The 15,098-nt window shown below is 39.9% G+C and overlaps 2 protein-coding genes across 3 annotated transcripts; both read right to left on the bottom strand.

Moving 5' to 3' along the window:
- Positions 1 to 4,973: 4,973 nt before the first annotated feature.
- LOC115811870 (GTPase IMAP family member 4-like) lies at positions 4,974 to 7,704 on the bottom strand. The gene is made up of 2 exons (XM_030774268.1): positions 7,603 to 7,704; positions 4,974 to 6,520 (listed from the first exon to the last, which is right to left on the bottom strand). The coding sequence occupies exons 1-2, from the start codon at positions 7,640 to 7,642 to the stop codon at positions 5,037 to 5,039; spliced, it is 1,524 nt and encodes a 507-aa protein (XP_030630128.1). The 5' UTR covers positions 7,643 to 7,704; the 3' UTR covers positions 4,974 to 5,036.
- Positions 7,705 to 11,437: 3,733 nt separating this feature from the next.
- Positions 11,438 to 14,946, bottom strand: pnp5b (purine nucleoside phosphorylase 5b). 2 transcript variants are annotated; one of them, XM_030773826.1, is made up of 7 exons: positions 14,774 to 14,946; positions 14,531 to 14,532; positions 13,590 to 13,753; positions 13,234 to 13,337; positions 12,427 to 12,602; positions 11,897 to 12,087; positions 11,438 to 11,729 (listed from the first exon to the last, which is right to left on the bottom strand). In XM_030773826.1, exons 1-7 carry the CDS (start codon positions 14,798 to 14,800, stop codon positions 11,509 to 11,511), a joined length of 885 nt encoding a protein of 294 aa, XP_030629686.1. In that variant the 5' UTR covers positions 14,801 to 14,946; the 3' UTR covers positions 11,438 to 11,508. The 2 variants fall into 2 exon arrangements, with proteins under 2 accessions (XP_030629686.1, XP_030629685.1); XM_030773825.1 differs by lacking the exon at positions 14,531 to 14,532 and having other exon boundaries at positions 14,778 to 14,946.
- Positions 14,947 to 15,098: the final 152 nt, after the last annotated feature.

Raw genomic sequence — 15,098 nt, 5'->3', positions numbered from 1 at the left:
TTTAACAACGGCGGTACAGAGGCGCTTCCTCCTGATTGCCAGCATATTGTGGGAAAGTTTAATGCATGTTCATCCTCCCTAGATACTCAAATGAACCAAGGCACACATCAAAAGGACCAGAGAACTGATGACACTCACAAAGAGGATCCAGAAGAACTGAGTGTGCAGCACAAGCCTGAGTACAGTGCTGAAAACATAAGTGAGGTGGAATTTGAGATGAAAGTGGAACGGCATGAAATGCAAATGTATCAGGAAAGCAGGCAGACTAAATATGTTACAGAGGAGCAAAATTCCCAGAACTCAGAGTGTCTAATGAATGACAAAAGTTCTCAGCTGTTGTCATCTGTTTCTCAAGGAACTGGTGACAGTTGTCGTAACAACCCTGGATCATCTGTCAGAGGAGAACAGCAGCAGCAGCATCCATTGCACCCTGGACTACAATTACTGCCCTGCCCTTTCTCGTTTAAAGATTCCAACGCATGTTCCTCTCAGGATGGATCCTCTATTGGGGATTTAGAAGCAGTAATGGGGAACAGTGCAGCTCAAATACAGTCCGTTCCCTCTTTACAAAGAACAGAACCGTCTTTAGAAAACAAACTAAAGAGAACAACAGAATCTCACCAGACCATTCAAGGAAACAGCTTGAGTTTTAGCAGTAGCGTCACCTTAAACGTGCCTCACAGTGGAAGTTTATCAAGTAACGGTGAGGATATTTTGCAGGGTTTTTCCTGTGCGGTGTGCGGGAAAGGTTTCTCTCATCTCTCTAACCTAAAAATTCACCAGCGCTTGCATACGGGCAAACGTCCATTTTCCTGCCTCATCTGCGGCAAAAGCTTTCACTGCTCCTCGCATCTGAAAGTTCACATGCGGACGCACACCGGAGAAAGACCCTATGGCTGTCCAATCTGTGGGAAAAGATTCACTCAGCAGAGTAGTTTGAAAACACACCAAAGTGTTCACAGTGGCGAGAGACCCTACTGCTGTTTCCAGTGCGGCAAACGATTTACACTCCTGCACCATCTGAAGAGACATAGAATCATTCACAGCCTTAATAACTAAAACAATGAGAGCTGCAACCACAAACAAATCAACATGCACACTGGTCAGATTTAGACAGATGTTTAAAGGCAATAGTTTTTTTTTTTTTTGTAACTGAAAATGGACCGTAGTATGTAGTGCTCGGGTAGAGAGGCAGTCTTGCTCTGGGTGCTCCTGGAGTATGCATTCACTAAGAGTGAAATGTGAAATTCTTTAAAGATGTTATTGCCTTTTTTCTTTCCTCTCCCTCAATTTAGAGAGACACAGCCCTAATTTATCAACAGAAACCAGGTAAAATAGGTGTCATACGGCCTAAGTTCACGGCCTTGCATTTGGTTTAGTACACAGTACGGCTTATTAAATTTCATTGACCGTTTGCCCCATATTTGTAAGACATTTGGCATTTCGCAGACACTTTTAAACCAGAGCGACGTACAATTAGTGCATCAATCAGGTTTATCTACCTCATAAGCAAAGATCACAGTAGGAATGCACCTTAATTATTTTCAGTACTGCGCTCCTGTATATCCTGCAGCAAGGAGACAAGGTTGGTACAAGGGTTTTTGTTTTTGTTTTTTTTGTAATAAAACATGACTAAAGATAGGTTACACATTGGGGAACAGGTGGATTCTGAAAAGGTGGGTTTTCAGTCTCCTGCGGAAGATGGCGAGAGACTCCGCAGTTCTGATTGGCTGAGGAAGGTTATTCCACCACCGCGGAACAAGGGCAAAAAAAAGACTCAGAGGCAGCAACAAGGAAAAACACATCTGTAATATTGTTTCTCCAGTCACCGCTGGTCCAGAATTGTCGTCAGTCAAATTTAAACATAATTTGGAGCCGATATGTATGCAGTTCATTACTAACATCCTCTGTGGGTTAAATTCAAATCTTTTTTGCCTAGTTGTGCTTATATGCAGTGAAGGCTTCCACACACCTTTTCTCTAAACCTTTGCTGAACAGTGTCAAGAATTCACATGAAAGTTATTTCATAAATTTCTTGGAGCAGTCAACGTATCCATATACAGACTTGAACTTGTAGCTAAGTTGAGTGTTTTTCTTAAGAGTGCTGCTAACACCTTCTAATATTGTGAAAATTGAGAGGGTGGGTAACACTCCTAAAGAAGGTCTGAGGAAATCTGCAAATTTTATAAACCTTGTATGTGAAAGCAGTTGAACCTGCCATTATGTTATAATTATACATGATACATTATACATGTTATACCTCTGTCAAAATGCATTGTCATTTGTTGTAAATATAAGATATATTGTTTGAAATCTTTGTTATTTTTTCAAGTTCAGAGGATGGGCCTGTGAATTTAAATCCTGTGGTGTCTAGTTCGTGGGAGTGAAAGGGATTGAGGAGATAGATGAGTTGGCAAAATTAGCTTTAAGGAACAAGAATGGTCAAGGAAACATCTGTGTTAGGAATGTTTTCAGCCAAAACGATTAAAGTTAAAGGAATTTTACTTCAAAAACAGTAGAAGTCCCAACACAGCAATCCCGGTCAGGCATATGTACGGCATTAAAAGCTCAACAGAGCCAGTGACCCCCTTAGGCAGAGGCAGAGCAGAGGAGGCTGTTCTCTTACAGCTTGTGTTTGGACACACTGTCCTAATTGGAACGCCAAACCCCGCTGGTCGACATCCAAGTGGACAGACTGATCACAACCACAAGATGGAGTCAGTACAACGTGTGTTAGTGCACTGTATGAAATTTAGCAGGGAGGAGAAGAATTTGGTTTGAGACTTAATTTCACATCAGTGTTAAAGTGCAGATCAGTGGATGCTCGCAAGTGATGTTTTATTTTACATGCTTTACATTCTCAAAGACACTGGTTTGACAGGATTTCAGTTCCGGTTGACCTTGAATGGACTGATCCAGTCATCTACATTGGTAAAGTTAGTTTGCTATAGTCAAACAGTTTGGCGGCTTTCACTTGAATATTAAGTGAGCTTGTCATTAGTACATGCAGGGATTTACCTGAACATCACTTAATATAAATATGTATTCAGTTTTTCATTTAAAAAAAACGGTTACATTTCGATTATTTATTCAACTTAATAATTTGATTATCGCATTTATCCCATTTGAGCTTATTCGCTGTAGTTGTGAATCCTCGGTTCTTACTCCAACTCAGTAGTCGGCGGTAGTGAGCTGTTATGCAAGTTTGACAACTACCTTTAAACTTCATAAAAAAGTGGTCAGGAGGTTGCGTCTGTAATCTAGGTATGTGGGAAAACAATATTTTTTTTAATGTAGAGTTTGTTTGACTACACGGAATAGTTCATAATAGACTCACGCAAAGACACCTCACAGTTTTCACTAGACCCACTTTTTGGGAGAGATGCCTGAGCCCTCTGCATCACCAGGGACCACACAACAGGTGTCCGGGCACACGGCCATGGATGTTGGACTTGGGAATTGAACCAGCAACCTTCCAGTCACAAGCCTAGTTCTCTAACCTTCAGACCATGGCTGGCTGTGACTCCCTGCTAGATCGCAGGGGGACACACAGACTATGGCCAGGGTGTGTGGGGTCCCTGGTGATGCAGAGGGCTCAGACATCTCTCCTCGTACATGTCCTTTATAGGTGGCTGGACAGCACCAATGATTTACTGTGCTGTTTTTACCACCTGTTACAAATCCTTACTGATCAATGACAAGGGAAGTCAGACCACTGATAAAAGCTGTTAAGTTAATTTACTCAGCCACTATTTTGTTACTTACTCAGCAGCAAGGATGTGTGTGTTTTTGCGTGTTTCCAGGCGGTGTCACAGCGTAAAGCATTTGCAATACTGGAAACAGCCGCGGGGTCTCTCTCCACCGTGCACACTTTCATGTGTTTTCAGATTGGCTGGACGCTCATGGGGTCTCTCCCTCTCTCTACAGTGTGAATTTACATGTAAAATATTGTGTTGTAGGAGTGACAAAGGGCCTGGCACAGATGAGACAAGAAAATGCTTTGTGTAGGTACGATTAAGAATTGGTTCTATATTTTTAAGAGCTTTGGTTTTAAATACCTTGCAAATCACAAAGGTGTGTTTACTGACTACATTACCGGGGGGGGGGGTTTAAAAAGTGGGTTTAGTGAAAACTGTGGGTTAGTTAACTCACTGCTGGTGTGTTGGATGGGTGCAGAGACAAGCTCACTGTTCACAGTGAGTGTGCGTAATCACAGAGAATTTACAATTTACAAGTACTATGTGCAGTCATGTACATCTAGACTGAGGAACAGCTTCTACCCCAGAACCGTCAAGTTATTGGCCCCCTAACACTCACAGTCTGGTGACTAATCAAATGTCTCAACACCTGCAAGAGGAACTGTCTTAAACTTTACAATATATATATATAAATAAACTGTATATATACAGTTTATATATGTATAGTATTTCATAAATAAACTGTTTCTTGGCAGCTTTTATTCTTGTTTGCACTGAAGCCCTCAAATCACCTGTGTCCCACCTCCAAACCCATGCTGAAGAAATACAGGTACACACACACACACACACGATTCAGAGGTGCTTAATAGATACTTAAATGCTTTAACGCTGTTAACATAAATGTGATTAACACTCACCAGAGAAAAGGAAAGAAAATCCTTCACTGTATTACTGAGCTCCATGTAATTTTAAACATTTGCTGACAGTACTTTAATAAAGAAGAAATGCTAATTATTTGCTCATAGTAGAATGTTATCCTTGACCACTCATAAAACAAAATGAACCAAATGAGATTAGCCTATTTACTTGTGTGATTATCTGCTATTAATATATGTTTCAAAAATGTTTTTTTTTTTCACTCCTAATCAGTATACTTAAACAAAAGTTTTGAGCAGAAATACCCCCATCCAGCTAATCAATCGGGGTTTTTTTCCGGTTACACACTTCATTTGTATACATCATTGTTGGCAGAAGAATAAATGATATATTAAAAATAATAAAAGAAAAAAATTTAAAGCATTTATACCTTAAAGTACCTTTTAGCTTTATAAAGGATGCTTACTGGATGGAACACTGGCTTGCCATCAAAGGGGCTACATTTGCTGCCCCTTGAAATGCTGCTCCCCCAAGTGTGGCTGCTCCCATTGTGGCCCCTGCACCCTGCAAAGCAGCCCGAGCCCCTAGTGTTGCAAGTAGGGATTGAACGCCAGCACCTCCATACCCCAACATGGTTCCCATCATTCCACCTAACTGTGCTCCTAATCCAACTTCAACTACAGGTGCTGTAGAGGCCATTGCACTCCAAAGCATTGGGCCCCCAAGTCCAATTCCCACCCCTCCTGCCATAAGGGCAGCATATTTGAGATAGGGCCTCAGCCTCTCCAGGTAATCTGTGGAGTTTGGTTGACCTTGACGAATATCTATTTTTATTCTACACTCTTCTTCACGAACCCAAGCATCAAGACCATTTTCCGTGTCCCTCTGACGCTTTTTTCTTCTCTCCTCTTCTTCCTCCAGCTCTTGGAGACGCTCCATCTTCCGTTGAAGAGCTGCCTCAAGTCGTTGTGCTCTGCCTGGTACTGGTTGGTTGCGAGCCCTTTCACTCTGCAAATCTACTTGTATTTGACAAATTTCACTTTGGATACGCTTCCTGTGTCTGTCTGCTTCCTGCCGTTCCTTCTCCATGTCTTGATTGGATTTATGAAGACAAGCCTTTGCCTTCTCTCTGACTTTCTGCATCTCTTTCTGCACCAGTTCGTCGATGGCTCTTTCCACATCTTCTGTTGCCTGGTTTGTAAAATGACAGTTTTCATTCTGAGCAAGTACGCCTTCAACCATCCTTAGGAGCTGTGTCACTTGTTTTTTATCTCCACTGGCTTTGTTGTTGAAGGCTACGTAGCGCCTACCAAAGCACTCCACCAGATCTTGGATTTTTTTATCCTGCCTCTTAATAAATGCCTGAATGGGCTCTCCTTCCAGCTCATCTGCTCTTGTGAAAATTATGATTGTGTAGCGAGTGACTTTTTCCTGGAATACGTTTTGGATTATCTCTACGCTCTTCTGCTCCTCCTCTGTGAATCGTGCAATTGGAATGGTTAGTAGAAGCGCATGAGGACCAGGTGAGCACAGAGTTATACACCTCAGCAATTCTTTTTGCACGGCCTCTGGAGAGAGTGAGGTGTCAAACAGACCGGGCGTGTCAATGATTTCTAGGTTTCGACCCTGCACCAAGCCACATTCTTTTTCACATGATGTTGTCACTGAGCTCATGTTCAGTTCAGATTTAAAACAATTTCTTCCTAAAATGCTGTTTCCTGTGGCACTTTTTCCTGCTCCTGTTCTCCCGACTAGCACTAAACGCAGCTGAGCTGGCGGAGAGTGGTTGGAATGGACAGAGGGATGATGAGGAAGCTTGGAGCTTTGTTTTGGCCCAATGTCAGAAGATTTGTTCGCTGACTGGGAGCCCTCACCATGATTGCATCTGTCTGGTCCTCTGAACCAGCTTCTGCCTCGACGACTCTGAACATGTTCTTGCTGATCATCTGTAAAAAATTATTCAGTCAGAACCACTGTCCATTTAACCTAAACAGGTATACTCCCAAACAGCTTTAATTGCTGTTATATAATTGACAATATCCCAAACTCAGTGTACACATCTTTATGTACCAGAAAATGTGTTTAACACCAATTATAGGCTACTATAATCCAACAATAATGACCTGAACAACTCTTTTTGCCTGAATTCTTTGAAGTTCTATAGTATCACCATTTCCAAAATGATGAAGTTCAAGTTCATAAAAGTGTAGGGTGTAAGTACGAGTTATCAACAATAGTACAGCTCAAAAAAACCCCTCAAATTTAACCTCAAAAGGAGCCTGTTAAATGGTTTAATTTCTGCGAGCTTTGCAGTGCGACCAAAACACGATTACGAGTTGCTGGTTTCAAAGGTTGCTTGTTTGGCGAGCCCACTGTCAGTATCAACAACGTCTAATAATGACCCAACAAATTGGATTTTGAACTTCCTTATTGTTTTCCTCGCATTTCTATGGTCATGACTGCGTTTTCCTTTACCTAAAATAAGATGTTTGACTGTTCTTTGCCGATTTGTCTATCGACTGTAGACTCACAGACAACGATGCTTTTCATGAAAAATCCGAGATTTGTGGAAAACTGAATAAGGGGGTTGGCCCCCACAATATTGCTGGACAGTCGCCCTGACCGACGCCGACATTGCTCATTGTAGCAGGTCGAGATTTAAAAGGATTGTCGCGTAAAATATTAATGTCCACTTTTATGAGTGTTCAGACATAACGATAAAAAGATTAATATGCTCAAGTGTGTTACCTTCGCTGTCTTTCAGATAAGAGTAAAATATAAAATTGTTTTAGTGTATCGCACTGTCGTGATTTCTGTTCTTAATCGACATGTCACTGTGTCCAGTGTTTTAACGTAGTCAGTACTTCACCTGAATATTACACCAAAGTGATTTATAAGCTTGGTTCGCACACTGTTTGGTTCGCATACTTTTTGTTCTTGTTTGGACGATGTGTTTTGAAAAGTCACAGCCTAACCTCGTCAGTATTCAGTGAAATAAAAATACATTGAGAAGTGTTGTGTTACTTACCGTCATCAGGCGTGTAGATGTTCTGTCTAACCATCTCCATTTTATCTTAGAACAGATTTTATTTCTATGAATAAGTTGTGTGAGCTGAACGTTTTGTTCCTCTCTCTGCGTTATGTGCACAACGTAATGCTGATGCTTGCGTGTATCTAGAACGTTGAGTGGTTTCGCGAATTCGAAACTTAGAGAATCGAAACTTATTTCTGCCCGTAAGTAAATAAATAAATAAACATGTGACAGATTTGTCAAAGAACACTTTTACATTATATACAACACTTTGTAACACTGTAAGTAAATGAAGGGCATCCACCTTCATTACTTTTTCCATAATTATTTTTCTGTTTGGATCGGTAGTTGTGATAGTTTGTCAACTGTAGATGACAGACTAGAAATACTGTTCCCGTTCAAGAATTCACTTTTTTGTTGGTTTGTTTATACAAATGCAATGTTGTCTATATAATGTTGTCTATATAATACGTTATATAATATTACTAATATAATAATATACTACTATTAATGTAGTATAAAATTAGAGTGAACCCTTATTGCTGTACTACATAAACAAAATAATGATGTCCTGACAACGCACAAGTAGCTATTTGCGGACAATTTGCGGTGCATACTTGGAAGAGCTCTGCTCCCCTCAGAGCAGCTAGAGTTTCCGAACTGATGGAGACAGTTTGTTTTGGTTTTTCGGTTTTTCCCCCCACAGTCTTTCAGGCGTTTCAAACTGTGTAGAGAAAAATTTGAACTACACTTTCAAGACAGGTTTGCTGCTGGATTTGAGCCTGAGCTGTGACTGCTTACTTTTAGTTCCTGCTTAGAATCATTGTAGCTACTGCTTAAGGATGCCTCTTTCTTGTCCCATCCTTCTAGAACATGTATCAGCATCATTTTCCTGCTCAGTGTTTACACAACTCATACAGATGCTGCTTCAAAGCATCTCCGCGGCATAATACTGACACCAGCATGCTTTTCGCAGATACACTGTTAGCAGGATAACTAGTTTGGTTTACATCTCAAATACTGCTTTTTATCCAGACAAGTAAATTTGCCTCTAGCTTCTCCCCCCCCCCCCCCCCCCCCCCCCCCCAAAAGCAGGTTGATTTTCAACAATATTTTATAAGTAATCCTAGGCCTCACAATTCTCTCCTTTACTAGCTTTCTTAACTTACAGTGATTGAGTGTAACTACACGAGGCAGTGTCTTGAGATGTTCAGAAACACTGAAAAATGCATTATGTTGTCTTCCCCTCCTTTCATGGGTTTCACTGACTTTCTCCCATAGTTCTTTCCCAAATTCAATGTAGTGGTTTTTGATAGCAACCCAAGGATCTAGCTCTGTACTTTTCCTCTGGTATATATTTTTTCTGATGCTAGAAGCTGAGAAGTAATTGAAGGGGAACACTCATGTTCCACTTCCTACCTTAAGTATATTTGACTGTTTGGTCATATATCATTATCAAGGATTATTTTAAAATGGTTGAAGCGAATATTTATTGCTGCAGTTCACTATGACTAATCTGACACCCACAATAGAATTAATATATCCCCCTAACTTTGACAGCAATGAGCAATATACAAACAACTCTTTATCTTATGTTATTAATTTCTTATCCTGCACAACTTGCACTTCTAAGCAGGTGTGAGACAAAGACTTGAAGTGTAACCCCTTAGTCTTTCTGTAATTATGAGTGAATACCTCTATAAGTCTCACATATCTATTCCATATTCAGTTTACATGTTGCCATGTGACATGTGGCCTTAAGCTGATCAATGCTGTGTGTAACATTCACAGTCCCAAGTGCCCTAAGTAACCTGGATATAATACAAGAGCATATTATGTTCAGGTCAAAAAATCTTATTTCACTGAAATAACAGGCAAACGTTTTAGGGAATGACACAAAGTAACCACAGTCAGACAGCTTTTAATCTGCATTTATATCTCTTAAAACATAATATTGTATATTCAGTTTTTCCTCTGCTTTATATATAACACATCTATTCTACACCATCTGGCCATAGACGTGTTGTTCCGATGTTCCACCACATGGTGGAACCTCGAGCCAGAGTCAAGAATGCTCGGATCCAGCCACGCTGCTATTAGATCTGACACTAACTCAGAAACTGATTGAAACTTTTAAAGTAAATGTGTTCATTAAGATTTATAGACTAAACGGTCTGAGTCCAGGCCACCAATAAAAGTAGCTGAGCACAAAAGTATAGTTTTTTCACGAGCGGCAAGTACAGACTGTCCTATCCTGTAGTCGTGGTTTAACTACTGCTGTACATTTGTCAAGGTAGAATTTCATCCAAGCATTACCTGGCAGCCAGGGAAAAGATTTGAGAGGGGAGCAACGCAGCCGAACTCTGGGCATTTAGAACCAGTATGTATACTTCAGCGACAGCCTCACACTCTAAACTGACAACAGTGTCGTTACAGCTTGGTCCTTACTGTACGAAATAAGCATACAAAATAAGATAATGGTGGGATATATTTTCTGACTTAAAATGCCATAAAAAACAAAAACAAAGGCTTTTAAAACAGTTCTGAAATATTGAAAACGTGTATATCTGTTACCACATGCATTGTTTGTTTTGCAATGAGTAACCAGGGGACGTAAACAATGAGAGGAGGAAGAGGGCATGTTTTAAGTAAAACTGGAACACGTTGAAGCAATTCTCAAGGGCACCACAGGATTGGTGTAGGAAGTGAAAAAAGGGAGGGAATACACGGGTCTGGAAAAAGAGCCATGTAAGGACAGCAATTCCTGCCATGACGTCATGGAAATGTTTCCCAAAAGATGGGCGGCGGAGAGGAGTGGAATGTTTTGAGCTGAAAAGGAATTTGACAGTAACGTTAAGTATATATTGTTTACAGTCTGCAAATGTATGTTTTATACATAAGAGACAGTAAAAACCTGAGATACAGAGAGACGAAATAGAAGACAGACTGAGGAAGAAAAAACCCCAATAAGCTTTACATGTGGATTCTGAGATAGTTTTATTGCGATGTTGTGAGAGGATCTAACATGCTTTTACTGGTGACACTATAACACACATTTTGGTAAACCTAACATATGACACATATTACTGTGCTAAACTGACAAGTTTGTTATTTTAAGATAGTTTCAGATAAATAAAATAAATTTAAAACATAAATATTCCAGCAACAGTTGAGTGCATCTGGATCCTTAGTCCATTTTAATCTTAAAAAAAGCTTCAGACAAATACTGAAGATGTTTATAAGAGCTTTAACATAAATAGTTAAATAAGTTTTCAAAACCCAGAATTGTTTAATTCTTACAAAAACCAATTAGACGATACTTCTGTTTCTGCTTAAGAGTAACAAAATTAATTAACAATCCAAATACAACATTAAAACATTTTAAAACTCTTAAAAGGTCTGCATCAAAGATGTAGACCAGTAGACCTGTTGACCAGTTACATCTGGAACGTATAATAACAATGTGAAAGTGAGAGATCTTACCAGATTAAATAAATAGTTAAGGCTGTGTTAATTCATTAAGTTAAGAAGAGCAACAGTACAAAAACAGCAGTCCTTCATCATTTTACATACAGTCACTATATAGATGCCTCACAAGAACCATTACAAGCAACATACTGCCCTCAGTTTCTTTAAGACAATACAATTTTCAATGTAACTTGTACCCTCAAAACCATATTCTCTGGAATGTAAACAGTGTAGAGAAAGATCAAGTGCAAGTAGAGCTTACTGTAATTATATATTTATATATATATATATATAAAAAAAAAATCTGTCAAACTATTACCGTGTCAACATATATATTTTCATTACTCTTTCATAACTGTCGTTGGTCTGAATATATTGACATAACCTTCTACGTGGAATTGTAGAGGGGAAAAAAAAGCGTAACTCTTATTTCATTCAGTGTGCATAGTTGTTGTCGTGTTCCATGCGGGTAATGAGCGTGCACACCAGCTTCTCCAACTGCTTTGACCTCTCCTTCCCTGTCTGGAGGACTTCCTCGTGGTTGGCCTTCTCCTGACTGTCATAATCCATCACAGCCTTGTTGGTAATCAGAGACAGAGCAAAGACCCGCATTCCGCAGTGACGTGCGACAATCACCTCATGAACAGTGCTCATACCTGAGACACAGAGAGAGGTATAATTACTACTGTTCACGTTTCCCTGTGAGTCCGTCTGTATGTTAATGCTATTATTAACATACTTCAAATTCTAGTTATCAAATAATGAAGTGAATGTGGTAAACATGAAAAAATGTTTTCTTTTTTTTTTTTTTACTTTGACTCACCCACTGCATCTGCGCCTAACCGATGAAGCATGCGGCACTCAGCAATGGTCTCAAATGATGGACCACCCAACACACAGTACACACCCTCTCGCACAAAGTCAGTATAACCAAGCTCTGAGGCCACTTCATGTGCCATGTGCTGCAGCTCCCGGTCATACGCATCTGACATGCAAGGGAAGCGAACCCCAAACCTGAGAGAGAGAGAGAGAGAGAGAGAGAGAGAGATAGGGAGATAGGGAGAGACAGGAAAGTAGGTCTGTTAGCATGTTACCCCATGCTGGTTTATGAATGTGATGACTATGACTAACTTTTTTGGCGCTTCTACTTTAATAGCTCAAGGTAAAACATTCAACTGTAATTACACACGTTTTAATCAACGTAACCCTACAGTAAATTCACCATGAATTTAACACTCACATACACATACTTCCTCATAAGAATATACACCACATCCACATGTCACATAAAAGTACACCAAACACACAAAGCATAAAATGTCGGAAAAAAACAAAAAAAACATTGACATTTACCTGTCATCATTGGGCCCAGTAAGAGGGTTGATTCCAGCAAAGCCTGGCATATTAATATGGTCTTTGATGATCATAACATCGCCAACTTTGAAATCCTGATTAAGCCCCCCTGCAGCATTGGTCAGGATGACAGTCTCAACACCCAGCAACTTGAAGATCCTCATAGGCTGAGTAATCTACCAAAAAAAACCGACACAGAAGCTGTTATGAAATGCGAATCAGAACCCCTTGAATTAATCTAGCAAAACAAGGACACAAGAGTTACTTTCACACATAGGTACAGTAAGTCTTATACTGTACCCAGAATGACTATACTGTAAAGAATGATCCCAAACAGTACTGAAAGCAAGAGAAGAATGTCATAACACCTATGTAATTTCATCTTGCTCTTTGGAGAAGACTGACGCAAATACAGTTATGGAAATCTCACGGGAGCAGAAAATTCATGACACCAGGGATCAGACGTTAAAAAAATACACGATAAGCTCAACTGAAAGGTTCAATGACAAAATAAAAGTAGGCAGTGATAAATGTGGTGATATGCATGTGGTAAGTACATGGAGGTTAACACCCGGTGACTGAGGAAGTCAAATGGCATTTCGAATGTTTGCATGCAAATTTATTTTATACAAAAGCGATGGCACTTAAGGCAGTAACAGATATCATATGACTTTATTATGTCTGAAACCTCTTTAGCATCTACTGATCCTCTGGTCACATATTCAGAAAATACATAAAAGGGCACAAACAAATATCACGCTACGTTGCGTAATGGGTATTGTAGTACTGACATGTATGAAAACTTACTTTTTGGACAGGGTATCCTTCATATAAATGGAACCTTCCTTGCATACAAACACATGGTTTGCCTTTCAGAATTCCAAACACCAACTTGCCAGCATGACCATGCACTACAAACACAAATATAAAACGATTTTGCTTTCATAACACAGTAAAGACGCATTAGTGCAAAAACCCATAACAACACACACACAGGAACAAATCACACGCACAGTTAGCAGTTATCAAACAGTTTCAGCACATTTAGTAACGGGTAAGAACGTGCATATTACATATAGTAACTAGTCAGATCATGGTAAGTACATTCCAGGACAAACTTTCAGGGACAAAGATAGGTCTGGTATGCACATGGACTAGCTCACCTGTGCTTTGGGGAAAGTTGGGGATATCACTGTAACTGAAGGTCACTTGATCCTTGAGTCCATCAGCCAGACCTCCCAGGCCTGAGCCACACACAATGCCCACTAATGGACGCTTTGGCACCCGTTCCAGAAGCCAACTGGCGATAGCCTTGCATTCTTCATAGCTATATCAATGAGCAAAGAGAAGGTGGCGGAAGTGTGAACATTGTGTTAACCTGAAACATGAAACTGTCCCTACTCTGTAATTAGTCACTGTTTAGTTGGTGGTTGTGTTTGACCACGTTGTCTGCCTTTTTTCCTACACCAACTCTCTTTCTGAATCAGTCTTATCTCTTCCTATAGCGTCATAAGCTTTTATAGGACATTACAAAAAAGCCCCCACGAGTGCCCCGAAAACAGAACATGACCATTTTTAAATATGAATATAATCTGAGCTTTTCACTGAGAACATTCAGAGTACTAACAGAAAAATCTAAGTGCTTCTCTTTGAGCATTCACAGAGCCCTTGCGCACGGATGGACATTTCATCTTCCTCTTTACAACTGCTAGCCTCCTACATTACAAGCGTGACGAACGACACGTGGAGCACTCGCCACATCAGTGATGAAAAACCGACTTGCCTCACAAAGGACACGTATTTGGACGATGAGGTATATTCTTTTAGGGTTAGTACTTTCCCATTATGTCTTATGTACATTAGTTTTACAGCCGCATAATAAAGAGGATGGTAGACCCAGAAATAATCATCAAAATGATAAATAGTATCTTAAATCAGTAAGAGTATGTTGTAGAATTATTACGTCCTCTCAGAGCATTTAGCTCAGTGTGGACTGAAAATTAATACAATTTACAACATTTAGCGAAAAAACGACACACGATAGCTAACTCATCATTAGCCTTCCATCCCCACGCCCCGTCATAGTTCACTCGCGCCAACGAACCCCTAACCATCAGCTTCAACAACTGTTTTAACAAAAGAAACAACGCCTGTTTTAAGCTAACTTCAATAAGTACTGTAAGTTTTCTTGGAACATTTGAGTCGACATGTCTCATCGCGGCATACTCTTCATTGATGATGCCCATGGCACATTCAAAGACGTGTCAAATGATAAGTTTAAACTAGTTACAAAAATAATTGTACATATGAACGTAGAAGATAATAATAAGGTTTAAGTTAAAGATACATACCCAGAGCCGGAATCAGGAAACATCGCCAGTACCTTTTCTTGCTGTGATCACTGAAAATAGAAATAAATGCCTTAGCTGCTTAAAATCCCTGTAATTGAAATGATAGAAGTGTCCTCAGTTCCCTAATACCGTAAACTACAGTATAGTAAATTAATTAGAACTCCTTTAAATAACTCTTATCCTCTCTTAAATTATTGCGCCGGCGTGTATCAATAGGAATCGTTTTGTGTGGCGCATTATAAAGCCTAAAGCAGCCTCCTCTGCCATCTGACGTACATCCGTGAAGCTACGTGCCATTGGTCGAGCACACAGGCGTTGTTC

This window comes from Chanos chanos, chromosome 5, assembly GCF_902362185.1.
Source record: "Chanos chanos chromosome 5, fChaCha1.1, whole genome shotgun sequence".
NCBI classification, from domain to species: Eukaryota; Metazoa; Chordata; class Actinopteri; order Gonorynchiformes; family Chanidae; genus Chanos; species Chanos chanos.
Note: the sequence above shows the minus strand (reverse complement) of the source record. Positions and strands in the feature narration are given on the sequence as shown.